We start from the raw sequence: 19,727 nt of genomic DNA on the forward strand, positions 1-19,727 counted from the left end.
GCTCTGGCGTGGGGTCTTCCCTGGGCTGTACGTGGAGATCTGCTCCACCATGGAGCTCCATGGGCTGCAGGGGCACAGCCTGCCTCACCATGGTCTTCACCAGGAGCTGCAGGGGAATCTCTGCTCTGGCACCTGGAGCACCTCCTCCCCCTCCTTCTTCACTGACCTTGGTGTCTGCAGAGCTGTTGCTCTCACGTATTCTCACTCCTCTCTCCAGCTGCAATTGCTGTTGCATGGTTTTTTTTCCCTTTCTTAACTCTGCTATCCCAGAGGTGCTACCACCATCGCTGATGGACTCAGCCTTGGCCAGCAGCAGGTCCATCTTGGAGCCGGCTGGCACTGGCTTTTGTCAGACACAGCAGCTTATCACAGAAGCCACCCCTGCAGCCCTCCCACTACCAAAACCTTGTCACACAAACCGATACAATCTGTCTTACTAAAGATGGTATTTGAACAGTGTTTTAGTGTGGGAAAAACACATCAGAATATAAAAACAGGGAATGAGGGGTGTCTGGCAGTATGCAAAGTTACTGAGTGTTTGAGGGGAAAGAGTTACCATCTCTTAGGCCTACATGGATCTTAACATACTTAACACAGTAGCCTTCTACTTGAAATGTTTCTGTTGAAATACCTTTTAGAGCTTGGTTCTGTTAAGTTTATTTGCCTATCTTTCAGTAAACAACAGTGCCTTGAGCAGCACTATGCAAACTGGCAACAGATGGTCCCTTAATACCTTCTCTCTGTTTTCCAGGTCTGTAGTGTGTGTGGCTTCTGTGATGGGATGGGCTTAGGAGAAGTAAAGCAACCTGTTAACAGTTTGAATTCCTTTTTGTGCATCACCGTGCAGCTCATTGCCATCTCCTTTCCCTGGAAAGGCATTACAGGTGCCTAGAAAGGCAAACGCATGGAATAATTTTTTATCACAACCTCTTTTAATAACATTTCAGTTGCAAACCTTCTCTAATTTGTCTCCTCTGTGATATATTTATCAAATATGATTCTAGCTTATTTTCTGTTTCAGTAACTAGTGATAGGACGAGAGGAGATGGCCTCAAGTTGCTCCGAGGGAGATTTAGACTGGATATTAGGAAAAATTTCTTTATTGAAAGAGTGGAGTGTTCAAGCATTGGAACAGGCTGCCCAGCGAGGTGGTGGAGTCACCATCAGTGGAATTGTTCAAAAAAACGTGCAGGCATGGCACTTTGGTACATGGTTTAGTGGGCATGGTGGTGTTGGGTTGACTGTTGGACCTGATGATCTTAAGAGTCTTTTCGAACCGTAATGATTCTGTGATTCTATGATTGCCTCTTACAGGGTTTAGTTGGGTTTACAAAATTATTATTTAGCGTTAGATATATTTGTTACAAAAATCATTGGAAAAAATGTCATTGTTACTGGCTTGGAACATTAGTATTCTTTCTACACTTAAACATCTGATAGGCACAAATCACATATTAGCCTGGTCAGAAGTACTCTCACATGTATTTACAGATTGAGATGTTGGGGCAAGGCAGTTTTGGAAAAAAAGAAAAAAGTATAAATGTGGCATTTAAAATCAGCTCCTAGAATTCATTATAGCATTAATGTGCTTCAGTGTGTCGTTGTATAGTCTCTTGCATTGAAAAGATAGAGTCCGATACAAACAAAAAAGAAGTTGGCTCAGATTTTGACAAGTGAGAGAAAAGGAAAAAAAATCCTAACCGCAGTGGGGAAGCTTGATGCTGCTGCAACATGATTTTGCTGGATTGAGCTATTGTAAAATAGCAGCATAAAACCAGGAAGATGTAACGTGGTTCAGCACACAGGTATCTGGGCAACAACATGAACTTGTCTGTTTTCACTGGAGAAAAGAAACATATTGTTCCTTACTGTAAGGAACGAGGTCAGTCTGTCAGCCTTTCCATATCCTCCGTATTGCTAGCTGACATCCAAACACCTTTCTGTTCTTTGTAGGGGGCTTTTTCTCCACAATCTTTTCCAGTTTGTTTGGAACTCGAGAGATGAGGATACTCATCCTGGGACTGGATGGAGCAGGAAAAACGACGATTCTCTACAGGTTACAAGTTGGAGAAGTTGTTACCACCATTCCAAGTAAGTGGTCAGTCCCTTAGTGAAAACACCTGATTTACCTGTAGCTCTAACACGTAAGCTTTGTCAGCTGAACTCGCTACACGCTTTTGTCGTAAACAAAAGGACCTTCCATTGTGGGAGCCTTGCACTGTTGTATTTAAGAACTTTCTTGTGTAATGGTATTACAGCGTGCTACAGAAGTGCTACGTAAAGGAATATTTTATGCTGCCCTGATGAATGCAAAAAGTATTTGACCTTAAGATTGTTACCATGATTTGGCAGGCTTTTCATGATAGGTAAATGTTCAGTAAGTGATAACCGTTGACTGTATAAGTCTTTTGTCTCGAAATATAGCTATAATGCAAATTCCAGAGATCATTATTGTTGTACAAGAAAAAATATTACATAGGGTGGTGCCAGTGAATCATACCTATTTAATTTCTTATTTTTTTGACAAGGGTCTTCAGTTTGTTATATAAACATTTCTGTTTAACACAGAGAAGAAGAAATCAGGTGGTTTAACTTTATGTAGGAAGTGTAACAAAACTCAATGTGAGATGTCATGGAAGGACATGATGCTTATTTTAAAAAATGTAACTGATTTCACCAATTGTCTTAGCATTCACGCAGCCATACCCACCCAGGACAAACATCCCAATGTGTGTGCCCAGGTGGTCTGGCTAGAATCACTCGTGTAACGTGAAGGACAAGGGGCACTTGGCTTTGGATTCCCTGTCATGTCTTTTGGGTTCCTCCTGAACGGCCACCATAAACTGACTTTGGTCAGGTCTTTTTTACCTTTTTGAAGCCAGCAGTTTACTATGCCACCATCCTTTTGCCTGAGAGTTCTGCCTATTTCAGCCTCTCTGAGTTTTAGGCAGTCTGCAACCATCGTTCACTTCCCTGTGTTGTGTTTCTCTCAGCTGGCAGGAAAAGGAATTACCAAATTATCAATTTGGTTGTCAAAATAGGCCATTCCTTTAACCCTTGCTCTGTTTCTTTTGGTGATTTCCTCTGAGTTTTAGGCAGTCTGCAACCATCATTCACTTCCCTGTGTTGTGTTTCTCTTCGGCTGGCAGGAAAAGGAATTACCAAATTATCAATTTGGTTGTCAAAATAGGCCATTCCTTTAACCCTTGCTCTGTTTCTTTTGGTGATTTCAGGCACACTTCTGTGCATTTTTAACAACTTTAGCATTTGTTACAAATCTCTATAATATGTTTACAGTGCATTTTTTATTGTTCAGAGAAAAGCATTACTGCATTATTTTGAGCCATAAATGTTTGTTGGGTTAACTTCACAAAGGGCATAAACTTCATTATGTAGCTACTGAGAATTTTTAGGCCTAAAAATTTTAAACCAAGTGCTGTAATGTTCTTCAGAAAAATAAAGAAAAATCACCAACAGTGAAATTGTTTAACTTTCTTTCAGCCATTGGCTTCAATGTTGAGACAGTGACATACAAAAATCTGAAATTTCAAGTCTGGGACTTGGGAGGACAGACGAGCATAAGGTAATAGATCTCTTAAAATCAAAAGATACAATTAAACTTCTCTAAAAAGTGCTAAGTTCTTGGAATTCTCATGGATGGCACTTCTGAAAATGGGTTTTAAAAACTGCCCATCATCAGGACAGCACTTTCATGTGACAGAATTCAGTTAGACCTGTTTTGGACTGCAGATGGGAAAGAAACAAGTGAATGTTTTCACTTGTGTGCAGTTTTGCTTTGAAAACTGAGCTTACTTGTGTAGTAGGCAATTGTGTAGCATTCTGAGAAAGAGGGAAGTGAGTGATGTAAACCCAAAAAGATATTTAAATACTCTTAAGAATGCAAAGCTGCGGACTTGAATTTAGATACAGATGCTAAATATTTAAATATTCTTAAGAATTCAAAGCTGGGGACTTGAATTTAGATACAGATGCTAATTTTCTTAGTGAGCTTTACAAGTTTTGTAATGAGTCATTATATGCATAATTGTAGCAATCTCTTCAGTACCCCGTATGATCTTTTCATTCTTCCTTTTTGAATGCTAGGTAGCAAGGTTCAGTGTAGTTAGTTAATAAGTAAGGCGCAGTTAGTAAGGTGCAGGTTCCTTCCCTCTTCAGTTTCAGTAAGGTAATTCTGAAAAAGGTGGTTTGTTTTGATCCTTGTTAATTACTTGCCTGTCTGAATTAGTCATTTAAGATTCCTCTGGTGACCATGATTATCTGTGTCAGAAGGTTGTGTGTTTAAACTTCCTTTGCTTCACTGTCCCTTGGTTATGCATCTGATGTCCCACAGGCTGATTCCCACATAAATCTGTCCCCAGCATTTCTGTCCTTTCTGTTTTCAAGCTGCCACCCCACCCCCACCCCGCCCCGCTATTGAAAGTATGTGCATTGGCTGTTCTTTTTTGTAGCCTTTTGAAGATGTCTTCTACTTGCTTCCTGGGGCCTTTCACCCCAGAGACGGTTTTTACTTCCTCTGGGTAATCTGGTTTTCATTATCTGGCTAAAAAGCACTGCTAAAGTGCAGATTATATGACTGGAACTTATCTTTCTTCTGCAGGCCGTACTGGAGGTGTTACTATTCAAATACAGATGCAGTCATTTATGTAGTGGACAGCTGTGATCGAGACAGAATTGGCACTTCAAAATCAGAGCTTGTTGCTATGTTAGAGGTAAGAAAACAAGGATGGCTATCATATCAGTAGAACAGAAATTGAGACCATCTTTTTGGAGCAACTGTGACATTTGATTCAGTGAAGCTCAACTTAATTTGTCAAGCTTCAGCCCTCAGAATAGGCTCGTGCACTTCTGACTGAAAAGCACTAAATGCGCTGCAGATATTTCAGAGTTTTGTGCAGCATCGTCTGGGCAGTAAGATAGTTACATGTAACTTACTACATGTAAGGTTAGTCACGTGAAAATTTATCTGTCTGCAAGGACAGCTGCTCAGTACTTCAGTGGTGGCAAAATCAGGCCCTGAAGGATTAACAGTAATTAGTATCCTACTATGTTCTGAAGCTGAAGAATGTATGTAGAACAAGGTAATAGGAGTAAGAACATGGGTTGAGCAAAACTTCATTTTATTTTTTTCCTCCCAAAATTCGTACAAGCTCTTTGATATGCCTTGTTAAATCCAACTATCAACTTGTTTGATAATGTAACAGGCACAAGCAGTCATGTTTTGAAATTGCTCCTGTGTGGTTTCAGGCTGGAATTGAAAGTAAAGTAAATACCATTCTTTCATTGAAGAATTTTCTAAAGAAAGAACAGAAATGGGCAAACTGAAAATTATTATGAGAGCTGCTGAAGTGTCTTTTCATTCTATGGGTTTTTCTCTGCTTAAATAAATTCGGTAAAAGTCTGCAACAGCTTGCATGCTTCCCCTTTTTTTAGGAAGAAGAGTTGAAGAAAGCCATCTTGGTGGTGTTTGCAAATAAGCAGGACATGGAACAGGCCATGACTCCCACAGAAATGGCAAACGCACTTGGCTTACCGGCTTTGAAGGACCGAAAATGGCAGATATTCAAAACCTCTGCAACTAAAGGCACAGGGCTTGATGAAGCAATGGAATGGTGAGTAACAGTCCAATTATGCTCACTTCATTAGAAAAATATCTTTTACTGTATTTTTTATTTTGAAGACAGGATCTGTGGAAAGTCTGTCTGACATAAAAGAGAAGATTCCCCATCAGATGAAAGAGTAGCTTTCTCCTGAAAGTATTTCACCATAACTGAAATGACTTTTCAGTAGACTGACTTAACCTTTTTCCTAGGTTGGTGGAGGCCTTGAAGAGCAGGCAGTGACACAAAGCTGACCATTGCAAAGAAGTTTCAGCTATATCCAACATCCCTCTTTCTGCAGTCAAGTATTTTCAGGCCACAAATACTTGTAAATAGGACAGATTTGAGTTTGACTCCTGTAATGTGGATGCCGCTCTTGAATTGTAAAACTGAACCAAGTGACTGTCTGTGTACATTATGATACTCTATTTCTTTCTGTTTAAAGGATGTACTTAATGTTAATTTGTATGAAAGTCTTACTGGCTGGGAAAGGTTTTTTTGTTCCCCTCTCCTTTGGTGCTTTTAAGTTTGAGTGGCTACTATATTCGTGTAATTAAAACACTAATAAAATCTGGAACTGTCAGCTGTACGCAGGGGTGTGTTGCTTGCTAGAGGCTGCTTGCTTACAGGAACAAGTCCAACTGCTGCCACTTCCAACAGCCACGTAGCTGAACGTTTAAAAGAGGTTTCCTTGAGCTGATGATGTTATACTTGAGAATCCTTCAGCATGGATACAATGTTACAGTAAAGCACAGCAACAGAGATAAATACCTTCGTTCTAGCTGCTAGCACAGCATTGGTTTTCTGAAAGGAAAATAAATGTCAATAGCCACCTACTGCCCTGATGGGCCAGGGCCATAATCTGAATTAAACTTCCACCTTCACGAGGTGTTACTGCCATACTCTCAGCTTAGCCAGAAATGACAGTTAAGTTGCTCAGTATAGCTGCAGAAACTGCTAGACAACTCAAGGTCAGGAGGCAGATTCTTTTCCCTCCAGGAGCTTGGATATTCATAGGCATAAATGCAGTCATCACATAACCCATCTTCTAAAAATGAAGTAAAATTTAATATAAAAGAGCATGGTGGTTGTCCATTCAACTGTACATGCTCTGGTAAATATACAGGTTTGGAAAAAAATTGAAAAGCTTTTATTTAAGATCCTAGAGGAAAAAGAGGACATGAAAAAATACTAATACATACAATTAAAATATGCAAATACTTTTTTTTTTTAAACTGTAACTAGTTCTTTAGCTTGAAATGACTTTTTATAAATTAATCCTCCAGGAAGGAAAAGCCTTTTCATTCCACCATTGCTAAGTCTTTCAGTGCATGACTTCGAGGTCTCTTGGCTTTGTATGTAGGGCGCAGGGATTCTATTTTTCTCTTCCTGGTTTCCACTTTATTCTTATGTCTCTTCAGCTTCCTCCTTGCAGCAATGTCGGGGTTTGCTACAACCTAGTGAAAAACAATATGTTTGTTTAGTTACAACTAACATCAGGTACTTCCTAAGAAACTGGTAAGACAATGCACAGGATTGCTTTAGGCTCCTCAGAACTGAGGGTATTATTTCCAGCTGCTGTGCCCAGGCTTGCCACTGCTCCCCAGGCGCGCGGGAACGCACAGCATCACTGTCAGCCAGAACTTCCCCAAGAGGCTGACCTTAAACATCTTCTTGTGAAGTTTCAGAAATGAAACAATGAAAACTGTCCCACTTCAGGATGAAGTTCTCCCTCAAACTCACCTTCCCAGTCACCTCTCAAGCCTTTGGGGAAACCCTAAGTCTTCTTCCCAGAAGAGAAAACAGAATCTTTCTTACCTGCAAAGCCCTCTGCTTTTTCCTCATAGCTCTTTTCTGATTGGCCTGTTTCTGCACCGAAGAAAAGGCAAGTGAAAAAGCCTCCAGTCCAACTAACTTCTTGAGCAGTTCTATGATTTCTTGGGAAAGGTTCTTCAGTGTTGGATCTAATAAAAAAAAATTAACTCGCTTAATCTTTTCAGCATATGGAATGAAAGCCAAGAGCCCAGTAAGGATTGCTCTTTACTAATGGATGGCTGTACTGATTCATCTTGCCCAATATACTGTGGAAACCAGAGCAAAGGAGCTTGTGAAACCTGCTTGTTCTTCACCAGCTTTTGCAGAGGACCACAAGTGGTGCTTCACACAGGCAAACAAAAAATAATGCTTCTGAGAGGCAAAAGGTTTTTTTAGAAGGATAATGGCATCCCAGAGGTTATTAAAAGTGGCTTGCTGTATATAGCTGCCAGGGCTCTTTTGGAATAGGCTTTATTGGAAACAGAGATGATTCCAGCCTTGTCAGTCAGCATCTCTCCAGTATGCACAATAAGGGATGGCTTAATGGTTAGGATTACTTACCTACAATCACTGAAAGGAAAAAAAAAAAAAAACAACCACATACTGGGAGGGAAAAAAAGGCTACAAAGAGATGCTACAGGAAAACTGAGAGCAGGGCAAATGTTTCCCTCAGTCTTCCAACAGATCCCTCTTCCAAGTCCTTGTACAGACTCCAGAGAAGCTTGTATAAGCTGCTTGCCTCCACTAACAACCTTCAGTGACAAGTTCCCTGGGCTTACACCCCCTATCATGTGAAAAACCATCTCTGCAGTTATTCTGAAAAATCATTTGAAGGCCTCTGGTTCTTGTGCTGGCAGAGAAAGCAAAAAGTTGATCTTTATCCACTTGCAATACTGTCAATCTCTAATGTATCTTTTCCAGATCTCTTACTTGCTTAGCTAAAACACAAATGGTAGCCCAGGCAACTTGTTGCTTACCTAGAACACTGCTACTGCCCTCCTCCAAGTTTTTTCAGTTCCTTTGTATCCTTTCCAAGATGTGGAGACCCAGTGCTGCATGCTGCATTTTCATGGCATTTATATATTTAGAGTATAGGTATATGTAAACAGATTTAGAGTAATATAACTCTTTTTGGTTTGTCGTCTGTTCTTTTCCTGACATTGGATTTTGTTTGACTGACTTGACTTAACACATTTTCATGAACTATCTAAACATCAGTGTCTTGCTCTTAAGCCAAGAGTCTCTCACGTTAAATGGGAAGTTGGTTTGTTTGCTTTTCCCCCACCAGGCATGACTTGTTAAGAGCTTTTAAACAAACACGGATCTCCAGGGAGAAACAAGTGGTGTTGCTCAGGTAGTATCCAGCGGGACAGGGTGACCCGCACTCATTTAGGAGGAAGGGAGAAGTTCTGTGCACAGCTCCATGGGTGTACGCCTGCCTGCACACACTGCGTGCGGCTTTCCCGCAGCAGACAGCTTCCTCCCCCTGCCTGCAGAGGTTACTTTCAGTTGCTGTGCAGACATGGCACACACTAAAGGTCATTTTCTCTATTTCAAAAGGGGGAGTTTGGGGAAAACATCAAGTTGGTGATTCCAGCTTGTACAGTCCCTTGCTCTACAGTAACACGAGCTGCTGTAAAACACACCGTGTTTTACATTAAAACTGAAACATACTTTAACCATAGGGCATGGATCTTCATGCCCCTGAGCCTCACAGCAGATCTAGCACTGTAATTCAAAAAGAATGGCGGTTAGCAACAGCCGTGTTCTGGCTTCCTTACCACCCACTCTCTTCCTCTTCTCAGCAAGGATGCCATGAGTCTTGCCACCATCCACCCTTGATTACTACACTTTTTTCACTACAGCACGTGCTCAAGCTTTACCCACGTGCATGTAGGAGCCTGCCTGTACTGGGTTTGTGTAGCAAGGCTTTGGAAGCAGGGAGGCTGCAGGGGTGGCTTCTGTGAGAAGCTGCTAGAAGCTTCTCCTGGGTCTGACCCAGCCAGTGCCAGCTGGCTCCAAGATGGACCCATTGCTGGCCAAGGCCAAGCCCATCAGCGATAGTGGTAGCACCTCTGGGATAGCATACTCAAGAAGGGGTAAAAAAACCAGCATGCAGCAATTGCAGCTGGAGAGAGGAGTGAGAATACGTGAGAGCAACAGCTCTGCAGAGACCAAGGTCAGAGCAGAAGGAGGGCAGGAGGTGCTCCAGGTGCCAGAGCAGAGATTCCCCTGCAGCTCCTGGTGAAGACCATGGTGAGGCTGGCTGTGCCCCTGCAGCCCATGATGCTCCATAGTGGAGCAGATCTCCACGTGCAGCCCAGGGAGGACCCCATCTCGGAGCAGGTGGATGCCTGAAGGAGGCTGTGACCCTGTGGGAGGCCCGCACTGGAAAAGATTCTTGACAGAACCTGTGGACCCTGTGCGGGACCCAAGCTGGAGCAGTTCATGAAAAACTGCAGCCTGTGGGAAGGCCTCAGGTTGGAGAAATTCGTGGAAGACTCTCCCATGGGAGGAACCCCAGGCTGGAGCAGGGGAAGGGTGTGAGGAGTCCTGCTCCTGTGGGGGAAGGAGCGGCAGAAACAACGTGTGATGAACTGACCACAACACCCATTCCCCGTCCTCTTGTGCCACTTGGGGAAAGGAGGTAGAGAAAATTGAGAGCGAAATTGAGCCTGGGAAGAAGGGAGGGGTCAGGGGAAGGTGTTTTAAGACTTGGTTTCAGTTCTCATCCTACTCTGATTTGATTGGCAATAAATTAAACTGATTTCCCCAAGTTGAGTTTGTTTTGCCCGTGACGGTAATTGCTGAACAGTCTCTCCCTGCCCTTATCTTGACCCACGAGCTTCTCATTATACTTTCTCTCCCCAGTCCAGCTGAGAAGGGGAGTGATAGAGCAGCTTTGGTGGGAACCTGGCACCTAGCCAAGGCTCAGCCCGCGACACTGCCTAACTTCACTCCAATCTTTTTTCTTTGTCAACGTGTAGACTTTTGTTCCTTTTGTGCTGTCAAACACTCTCCTCCTTTCCTGATATTTTGGTTTGACAGCAAGTAGGTGAAATTCACTGATTGTGGCACCTATGCCTCAAAAGGCAAAAGGCATGACAGGCGGTGCTTGTGCCGGGGCAGAGCTCTGGCACTTTCCTCTTTGCTAGTCTTTGCGAGGGAAATCACTTACCTTGCTCTGCATAGGTGCTGTTCAACTCCCTGTACAGAGGGGTGAGAATTGTTGAGAGGTACGGCTTGATCCTGTCTTTCCCCAGGTCCACAGAGATTGCTCCCAGGAACTTAAAGATGCAGCTTCTCTGAAAATGAATGTGTGGGACATGAAATAAGGAAGGATGGAATGACACCGCCTAACTGAACTGCTGCAACAGGGCTGTGCCTCACTGTTAAACGTACAAGGCGTTGTTTCAGACACCCCGGTCAGAAATTCTCTGCTGTTACGAGGTCTTGCTGCAGCCAAGTACAGCCTTTAGATGAGACAACCCCAAGAGATCTGTAAACGTGTGAGCTGTGACTTCACGGGGTTGACAGCTGTTAACACTCTGAACGGGCTTGTTCTCACTGTCCTGTACTGAGGCAGCTGAAGACATGAAAGCTCAGCCTCTGTCACTACACACCACAGGCAACCACAGCGCTTTTCCTGATGCTCTCCCACACTCTCCCCTTCTCCTAGCAAGTAACTCCACACTGCCATTCCACTGCCTGCACAAACCTAGCACTCTTGGGCTTTCAAAGGCAGTGCTCTGTCCCCTTCAGCTTGGTGCCTTTGGCCTTCCCACCCTTCCACCACCCCACCCGAGGGCTGGAAGCAACAGCAAGAAGCAGCAGACTAACTAGCACAAGCCTTTCACGAGAACCCTGAACTGAAATGCTTGCTGTTTCTTTGGCACCTACTAATCCTTGCTTCAGCACCAGGTCCCAGCACCTTCTACAGCTGGTCCCCTGGAAGCAAAAAGCCAGAGCAACACTCTGCTGTGCAAGTGCCTACCACATCAAAAGCAGCTGGTCTAACCCTGTTCTTACCTTTAAAGGGACCTTAGGGGAATATGCTGCTTCTCGCTTTGCCATGAGAGAGAGCTTCTTCATTAACCATAGCAATGTGGCTGGCTGGCCTTTCTCTTCCGTGTCCTCTCTTTCTCCCTCTCCCTGTGCAGAAATGTCTTTCTCTTCCTCATCTTCTGAGGCCTCTTGCTCTTCCACTTCACAGCTGAGTTCTCCTTCAGCCTCTTTACCTTCTTCTAAGGTAGGGGCTAGCAAGTAAACAACTTTTGCCACAAAAAGCAAATTCTTTATAACCTGAAGTGTAAAAACAGTCAGTCACTGCAGGTTCCCCCAGTGTCAGCACCAGCAGTACCTGAGCAAGGCTAGATCTGAAAGAGGAACTGGCCAACCCAGGAGGCTGTAATGGGTTCAGCCCCTGCATGTTGCTCCTAACAGGAAGGCCCACCTCAATATCCTCCTGTAGTTTGGGAGCATCTTTCCCCATGAGCTACCATGCCATTTGGGCTCCAGCACCTCCTAAGGCAGGGCTGCTCCTTTTGTCTTCCCCACCTCTAGCAGCCCCTGGCTCTCCACAAGGAAATCTCTGACCAGGTTCACAATGGAGTCAGACCTTCAAGCAACAGCATAAAGCTGGACTAGATGCTCCCAGGAAACAGTGCAAGGCTCCAGAGCAGCTGCAGAGAACCAGCACCAGAGATCTGAATGCCCGCTCCAGGATCTGGCTGCCCAGCCTACTCCAGTCTGGGCTGCAGAGCCAGACTCTCCCTGACAGGAAGGACCCCAGTCCTGCCCTCCTTTAGTGCTCCCTCTTTCTGCCCCTGCCACCCCTCAGCCCTTCCAGCAGGCTGACACCACAAGGCAGACTTTCTGGGTCCCTCTGAGACATGCACCTGCTCAGATGCCCTCAGCACAGAGCAGCTGGCCCCATCTGACACCACCAGCCAGCAGTGCTGCTGTGGTGACTAGGACATGACACTCCCTCGCGGGCCAGGGCCTGCCCTGTGCCCTCCTGCAGCCCCAGACCTTCTCCTGCTCTTACCTGCTCTCCCAGAGATAGGTCCAAGAACTTTGACTGCAGCTGATGGCAGAATGCAAACACAAGATCCTTCATCTGGGGAGAGGAAAAGGGAGAAGGAAACTACTCCGTGAAAGGGAGCCAGTAGCAGAAACTCAAAGCAGTGTTTTGCAGTCACCAAAGGCAGTTCCCAGGGGAGGCCAAGGGATCGGCTCAGCACAACTTCTGCCTGCATCTTGCAGCCTAGAGGGAAATCTTTGTGCTGCTGAGAATAAGATCCCAGAGAAGCCCCCTCCCAGCAGCAGAGACACCTCCTCAAATGCTGTAAGTGATTAGGATTAGGCAGCAGACAAGCAACTAAACAAGAAATGTGCATGCTAAACTGTAACACTATTTTTATGTCCCAGCCAGGGAACAGGCATGGGCAGGGAGGTAGGCACAGTGCAGACAACACTACCTTTTTGTCCAGTTCAGCAGTCAAGAAGATTGTGGATGCAGACAGCTCTGCTGACATTTTTTTCCTCTTCCCTGCCTTCCTTTCCCTCCACTTGCTGACAAGATCTTCTGGCTTGTAAGATGCAAACAACAAGCCAAAGATCTCAGTAGCCGTCAGCCAGACCCAGCTGTGAGGATACCATAGGTGAGACTGGACATGACCTGGGGGAAAGAAAACCTTTCAGCACAGGAGCTGGTTCAGTGAGAGCAGAAGATGAACCAAGAATTATCACAGCACATGCTACAATAAAAAGGTGAAGGAAATGAACGGTGCTCATCTGCTCAGAACATAATCAAAGACTCCTTAGCAACTCTATCCAGCCAAAGCAGAGCGCGGCAAAAAGCTACAGGTAGCCAAATGTCCCCACAGTGACCACGAGTTCTTTGAATGCAGCCATAGCACTTCCAAACATCCAAAGACAGGGCCATTGCCAAACAAATGCCAATAAGCCAGCCTGACATTGTACAGTCCCACTTATAGGGAAATTGCTCGACTCAAATAACCTCCAGGTCTTAACATCATGGCAGACACACAGTATTTACAGCACTATTACCATGTGTCATTGCTTGCTGGCTGGTATGTATGATCTCATCAAGAAAATCTCATCTTCCCAGGAGAACTGAACATTTTCATCCAAGAGGATGTAATTATGGTCAAACACGCAACTGTTTGCAAGTATTTGCTCTTGGGATAATAGAAAATACTTGCCAGCAACTGAGACAAGAGGGTGTCTTGTTTTCATCATCCTATGTAACCTTTTCCATTAACATCTCTTTCACTGCCCAGTAACTGCCATATATTAGCATCCTGAAGCATGTAAACCTTGTACAACAAAGTTCAGTGGTTTATATTAGGGTGCAAAAAACCACACGGCATACAAAGAATCTTCCTGGTAACACAGCTATAATAATTCTTGATACTTACCCCAGATATTGCTTACAACATCACTGTTCTTGGTTAACTGAATCAAGTTGCACTCTGTGATTAGCTTTGTTACCAGCACAAGAAAGCTGAATAGCAGCCTATCTGCAGCCTTCTCCTCCTCCTCTTCAGTTATCTAATAAAATCAGCAAGTCAAGAAAGATGCTTATGAGAACTTGAAAACAGTGCTTATTTACCCTACTAGGTAAAGTTCAGATCAATCCTGCAAAGAAACAGAAGAATTATACCCAATTCCCGAAATAAACAGAAGTAGCTCCACTAAAGCATTTCCTCTAGAGACTGAACCTCTCCAGGAGATTGCTATTAGAATCATTCTTCTTGGTTTTTTATAGAGACATTACGGGAACAGGTTTCTAAATGCAAGCAATTACACACATTGTGTATCATTTACGTATATACATGTATTTGTGCACATTTCATTCTCATTATTAGAGCCAAGCTGAGCACAGCTTTGCCTGTGTCACCTGGGAAGCCCCAAGTTGTTACAACAACACTGTGTGCACTGTGTTTTACTAAATTGCCTTCAGGTCCTCAACTCTGCCTGCAATCACCAGCTGGCTTGATGTAACTAGTCAGTGCTTTACCTACGTGTGGCAGCACAGGGGATGATTACACTGAACTTCTCCTCACTGCAGGTATTTTATTTTCATCTCTTGCCAATTTACATACCCCGAGGTTCTTCTCTCTTGTTCAGCATGTTGCCCTTGCGCATTAGTAACATATGTGGCCACTCCCCAGATGCAGTGACTGGGATCCCTTTGGGATTATCACATGCCAAGCAGAATCTGAGGCAGCCTTGTTAGTCTGAGTTAATCATGTGCACTAAAAAGATTTTCCATAAAACAAAACCGTGGTACAGGAAGGGAACTCTTTTGTAAGTTAAAGCTGTAGATAACACTGAACAAAGCAGACAGTCACAAGTGATACACTCCTGGACCTTCCACACTTACACAAATCTCTGCAGCTAGCAGATGCATTTCCCAGTTAAACAGATGTTGTCAGTGTGATCATCAGGCTGTTTTCCAACTAAACAGATTCTAAACCACCCCAGTGCTACCTGTGCACCCTGCCATTCTTTCTGACAGTGGTTTTTATAACTCCACTTTATACAAAAAACAGAAATCCCTCCTTCCCCAACAGGGAAGACTACAAGGAGGGAAAGCTACCTCAAAATACATACTGCTACATGCTGTCAACTCACCAAGTCATACAAGTAAAAAGCAAAACCTTGAGGCCTGTCTCAAGAACCCTTCCACCCACAGAGATCTTGATAGAAGCTGGGGCAAGGAACAATATATCTGCTGGTTACACAGTATGGCTACAGGCTCAGGCCAGGTGGCTTTGCAAAAGTCCCTTGTGCTGGGACACATGACATCAAATTTGGGCTTGCAGACAAAAAAATATAGTTCTAGGTCAGTGAGGTCCCCTTCAGAACAAATGTGTGTGTTTTCTGTCTTTCCTCAGTCCCAAACAGTAGGTCCAACTGTTAAATCTCTCCTACACTTCCCATTTTCTTAATTGTCTTTCCCCAAACCTCACACATGTCAAAAATTACTTACATTTTCAAATTTAATTGGGTTGATTTCTTTTTCAATCAAGGTGAGGACAGCTTCAAGCCGCCGTTCAAACATTATTCCCTCCACTTCAACAAACAAACCACATGCCTGGGCAGCCAACCTCCTGTGTGAACTCTGCCAACAGAAAGAATAACACTCCTTTTTACTTCTTGATAATCAAATCCTACAGCTCCCATAGAATAATAATGTTGGAAAAGACCTCTAAGATCATCAAGTCCAACTGTCAACCCAACACCACCATGCCCACTAAACCATGTCCCAAAGTGCCATGTCTACACGTTTTTTGAACACCTCTGATGGTGACTCCACCACTTCCCTAAGCAGCCTGTTCCAATACTTGACCACTCTCTCAGTAAAGAAATTTTTCCTCATATCCAATCTAAACCTCCCCTGGCATAACTTGAGGCCATTTCTTCTCATCCTGTTGCTGATTACTTGGGAGAAGAGACCAACACCCACCTCACTACAACCTCCTTTCCAGGTAGTTGTAGAGAGCGATAAGGTCTCCCCTCAGCCTCCTTTTCTGCAGGCTATACAAGCCCAGTTCCCTCAGATGCTCCTCGTAAGACTTGTTCCCCAGATCCCTCACCAGCTCCGTTGCCCTCCTCTGGACATGCTCCAGCAACTCAATGTCCTTCTTGTAGTGAGGGGGGTGTGAGGTACAGGATCCCATGTGCAGGAGCTGGTAGCAAATCTTACTTTTGCTTGTAGCAACAGCATCTCAAGAGAAGCTAGTTTTCAGAGTACTACTGAAAAAGGAGACACTGCCAGCTAGGGACAAAAGTGCCTAGGGACAAAAGTGCCTGGCAGCACAAGTTATCCCTGGAAACACACCCTAAAACTGAATGCTGAGAGGCTTTTCCCAGCCCAGTTCCCAGCTGCAAAACTCTGGGGGCTAGGCTACTTTGCACTCTTTGATTCTTCACAATGCAACAGGTGACTCACAGAACTGAACATATTAGAGATGAAAATGATGAAATGTCAAAGACAACTTACTCTACTAGTGTAGAGGGAGAGAACCTGAGTCCAGTTTGAGAATAACTAAACACCCAGGCACCCAGATCAAAATGGGAGTTCTGTAAGACTAGATGTTCTACCCTCCAGCTGCTGGCGACAGAATGAAAAAAGTCTGAGCTAAAGACAGCGCAAAAAGCCAATTACAGGGATCAGAAGAGCTTCAAGGAATTTGCTTAAATCTTTAACCTGAGCAAAGACTACACCTGGTGAAAATACCTGACCCAAAAGAGGAACTGTTAGAAAGCAGCCTGGAAGTCTGTAGGCTGACCTACAGCATCAGCAGTTCCCTACATTTGTGCAGCTTTATGAAGCTATACCATTTCCTGCTCTTCTTACTAGCAAGAGCTATAGCACTGGGTACAGTTTTAAAGAGCTTTTATTCTAAGCTGAGTGTTGCCCATACTCCTCTCCTGGAACTACTAAGTCAGGTACAACTGAACCCACCAATCCACCAGCCCTGGTACTAGCAACCTCTCCCCTCTTAGCCCCCAAAGAGAGTTGAGACCTGGTCAGTGAGAAGACCAAAGAGTACCTTCTTGCTGCGAAACCACTCTGTGACCAGCGAAAACATCAGATCTTGTTTTTCATTGTTTATCTTACTGAGGAGAGATTTACATGTCAAAGCCGCCATCTTTTTGCATTTTGTAGAGTCATCATTTATCATCATCATACAGAGAGAGAGAAAAAACAGCCCGCAGTATTTGTGGAGGAGATCCTAGAAAGAAACAACCATTAATCAACTGCACATACCCAAGGAGCTTCTGGCATTTAATGGGGAAAGGAGGGGTATTTGTTGCACCACATACAGGAACAATGTCAGCCCTGAGTGGGGTCCACTTCAAGGCAGGTGAACTGAAAGGACAGGATGATCCAACTGTTGGATCACACAGGGAGTGTACAGCAGCTTCAGCTCTGCTCTGACTTGCTAACATGTCCCTTGGACAGCAACGTGAGTGTCGAACTTTAAAAGGTATTTTCATGCCCAACTCTCACTGAAATAGGCTTAAGTCCTGCAGCGCTGAAGCAATCAGCCCAAAGGCCCTTCTCTCAGAGACAGAAGCTCTTTGCTACTTTACAGAGTTGCCAGGAACCAAGTCGAGATACTAAATCTAATCAGGCAGTGGTGAAGCACAGCTTACTGTGCAGAATTTCTCTTCCTTCCTCCCAAATTTTTGCTTCATTGTACTTCTCTCAGTCTCCTGAATGCTCAGTCAAGCTCCAGCTGCAGAACTTCAAGGCAGCTTAGCATTTTGTGTATGTTATCCTGCATGGATGCATGGTTATATTTTAGCTTTCATTTTGATCCACCCCACTGAGAAGCCCTCCCTCTTCAGTCAGGCCAACAAAACAGATATGGTACATCACATACCAGTTCAGTCAACATTATCTCTCATGAATATTGAAAAATCCCCACAGTGAGAAAACTCTAGACTTCACTTTCTATTCATACCCCATTTCCTAAACTAGTTGTGTTTCTTCCTGGCATAAATCACCATCAAATTTATCCAAACTCCAGCTGACAGAGCTTGATTTTACTTGCAGACTGAGCACATTAGATAAAGTAGTACTGCAGACTTTCCAGCATGTCATTTCTCTTTTGGGGAAAAGCCAGGTTCTTTGGAGATAAGTGAACGTTCTGCTCATGATAAGAGATAACAGTAACTACCAACTGCTTCCAAAATAAAGTGCTCTGAAAACGCTGTTACTGGAAGCTGCAGTAACTGCTTGATGCTTGGAACACCATGGGGTGCTCGTTACCTGTGGGAACATGTCAAGGAGGTACGCAATCATCTCCAGTGCAGATTCCCTTCCAGTTTCATACTCGTACCTGAAAAGAAATGATTAATGGTTAGGGCTGGGTTAAAACTCTAGAAAGCTGCTAACAATGTACAAGAATGGCCAATGCCAGAAACACACACTGATAGGGATCTTTCTACAACAGCTATCAGACCTGGTCTGATACTTCGAAGAAGAGAAGCAGCATGCCCACCAGCTCCATCGCTCAGAGAATGGGCACAGGGAGACAAACAGGCAAAAAGGGGCTTCAGGCAACTTGAGTCAGCACAGCCGCACTGTGCTTTGGTGCTGGGGAACATGGTAAACTACTGTCACCTTGAGCAAGGGAGGGGTCATGCTCAGGAGGTTTTGGGCACACTGCTCCACAGTTGATCTCAACTGTGCCTGCAACTGCAGTTAGACCATTGCCATGGGACAGCAGTCATTAAATGCACCTTCCCTTATTCTTCCTGGATTTTCCAGTCCACCTGGTTCACAACCAGTGAAGCTGGTTAACCAATAAGCAAACAACAGAATCTTTGCTTACAAAGAGATAAAGGACAACAAAACCAGCTGTGAAACAGGGAAAAGAAGGACTTGCTTTATCAAACAGCCTGTCTCTGAAAAAGGGAAGTGTTCTAGAGGTCGGAAAATCAAGACTTCAGCCACACCCTCTGCTCCTCACAAACAGCCCTTCGGCACACAAGGTTGCCACTGAAGTCATATTTATGCAACAAGGTTCTGTTCTGACAGAGATGTGGGGAACATAAACTCACTCCAGTTGTGCGAGCATGAAATCCAAATTGGGTTTCAGCTTGTCACCAAGGGGGTAATCCAGAATATATTTTAAGTAAATCTGGAAAGAAAAAAAAAACAACAGAGAGTAGTTAGAAGAAACACTCAGGAAAGCTTGTAAAAAGGTTATGAAGAAAATTTAGTGATGGATCAACAAGTTTCTGAGAATCTCTCAAGCTCTGTGCCCAGAACAGGATCTGCAGGCATTTGACAACTGCCAGATCAGTCTTCAGAGTATTACTGTGATTTGCGCAGGCTTCTGTTAAGAGAGATTCTGCATCCTTCAAAATTCATCCTGTAACTATGGAAATGCACTATTTGGTTACACACAGCTCCTGCTGCATCTGTATCTCAATGCTTGAAATGAAGCAACCAATTCTGCCTTTCAGTTGCTTTTAGCTTGGAAAGAATGAGGAAGTAGAGGGAAGGAATCATGGATTTATGCCAAATTCTCTTCTGCTGGGATTCAGAAAAGGGCAAGGCTCTTTTTAGGCCCTCTACATGGGCCTAAAAGCCTCCAAAGGAGAGACTGTGTCACTGCTGCTGAGCAGCTCTCTGAAGGTACACCATGGCAAGCGGTCTGCGGTTCTGCTAGGCACCAGTCACAAGAACTAAAGCCAGATAGGTAGCAAGAGGAACAAGGATTATTAAGGGGAAATGGGTTTAGG

At 44.1% G+C, this 19,727-nt stretch overlaps 2 protein-coding genes across 2 annotated transcripts in view; one reads left to right on the forward strand and one right to left on the reverse strand.

Annotated features, from left to right (window-relative positions):
* The first annotated feature begins 1,956 nt into the window (after positions 1 to 1,956).
* ARL1 (ADP-ribosylation factor-like 1) lies at positions 1,957 to 6,204 on the forward strand. The gene is made up of 5 exons (XM_010287569.1): positions 1,957 to 2,091; positions 3,502 to 3,583; positions 4,619 to 4,730; positions 5,452 to 5,630; positions 5,831 to 6,204. Exons 1-5 carry the CDS (start codon positions 2,001 to 2,003, stop codon positions 5,859 to 5,861), a joined length of 495 nt encoding a protein of 164 aa, XP_010285871.1. The 5' UTR covers positions 1,957 to 2,000; the 3' UTR covers positions 5,862 to 6,204.
* Positions 6,205 to 6,662: 458 nt separating this feature from the next.
* Positions 6,663 to 19,727, reverse strand: part of UTP20 (UTP20, small subunit (SSU) processome component, homolog (yeast)) — a gene marked incomplete at its 5' end in the record, with an annotated part of 64,726 nt that continues 51,661 nt past the window's right edge. Inside the window, 11 exons of the mRNA XM_010287570.1 lie at positions 6,663 to 7,075; positions 7,437 to 7,582; positions 10,612 to 10,738; positions 11,463 to 11,735; positions 12,481 to 12,552; positions 12,914 to 13,113; positions 13,877 to 14,009; positions 15,454 to 15,585; positions 17,021 to 17,203; positions 18,247 to 18,316; positions 19,041 to 19,120. Coding sequence (XP_010285872.1) covers positions 6,920 to 7,075; positions 7,437 to 7,582; positions 10,612 to 10,738; positions 11,463 to 11,735; positions 12,481 to 12,552; positions 12,914 to 13,113; positions 13,877 to 14,009; positions 15,454 to 15,585; positions 17,021 to 17,203; positions 18,247 to 18,316; positions 19,041 to 19,120 — 1,572 coding nt within the window. The remainder of the gene's footprint in view (positions 7,076 to 7,436; positions 7,583 to 10,611; positions 10,739 to 11,462; positions 11,736 to 12,480; positions 12,553 to 12,913; positions 13,114 to 13,876; positions 14,010 to 15,453; positions 15,586 to 17,020; positions 17,204 to 18,246; positions 18,317 to 19,040; positions 19,121 to 19,727) is intronic.

This window comes from Phaethon lepturus, unplaced genomic scaffold (genome assembly GCF_000687285.1).
Source record: "Phaethon lepturus isolate BGI_N335 unplaced genomic scaffold, ASM68728v1 scaffold1045, whole genome shotgun sequence".
Classification (NCBI taxonomy): domain Eukaryota; kingdom Metazoa; phylum Chordata; class Aves; order Phaethontiformes; family Phaethontidae; genus Phaethon; species Phaethon lepturus.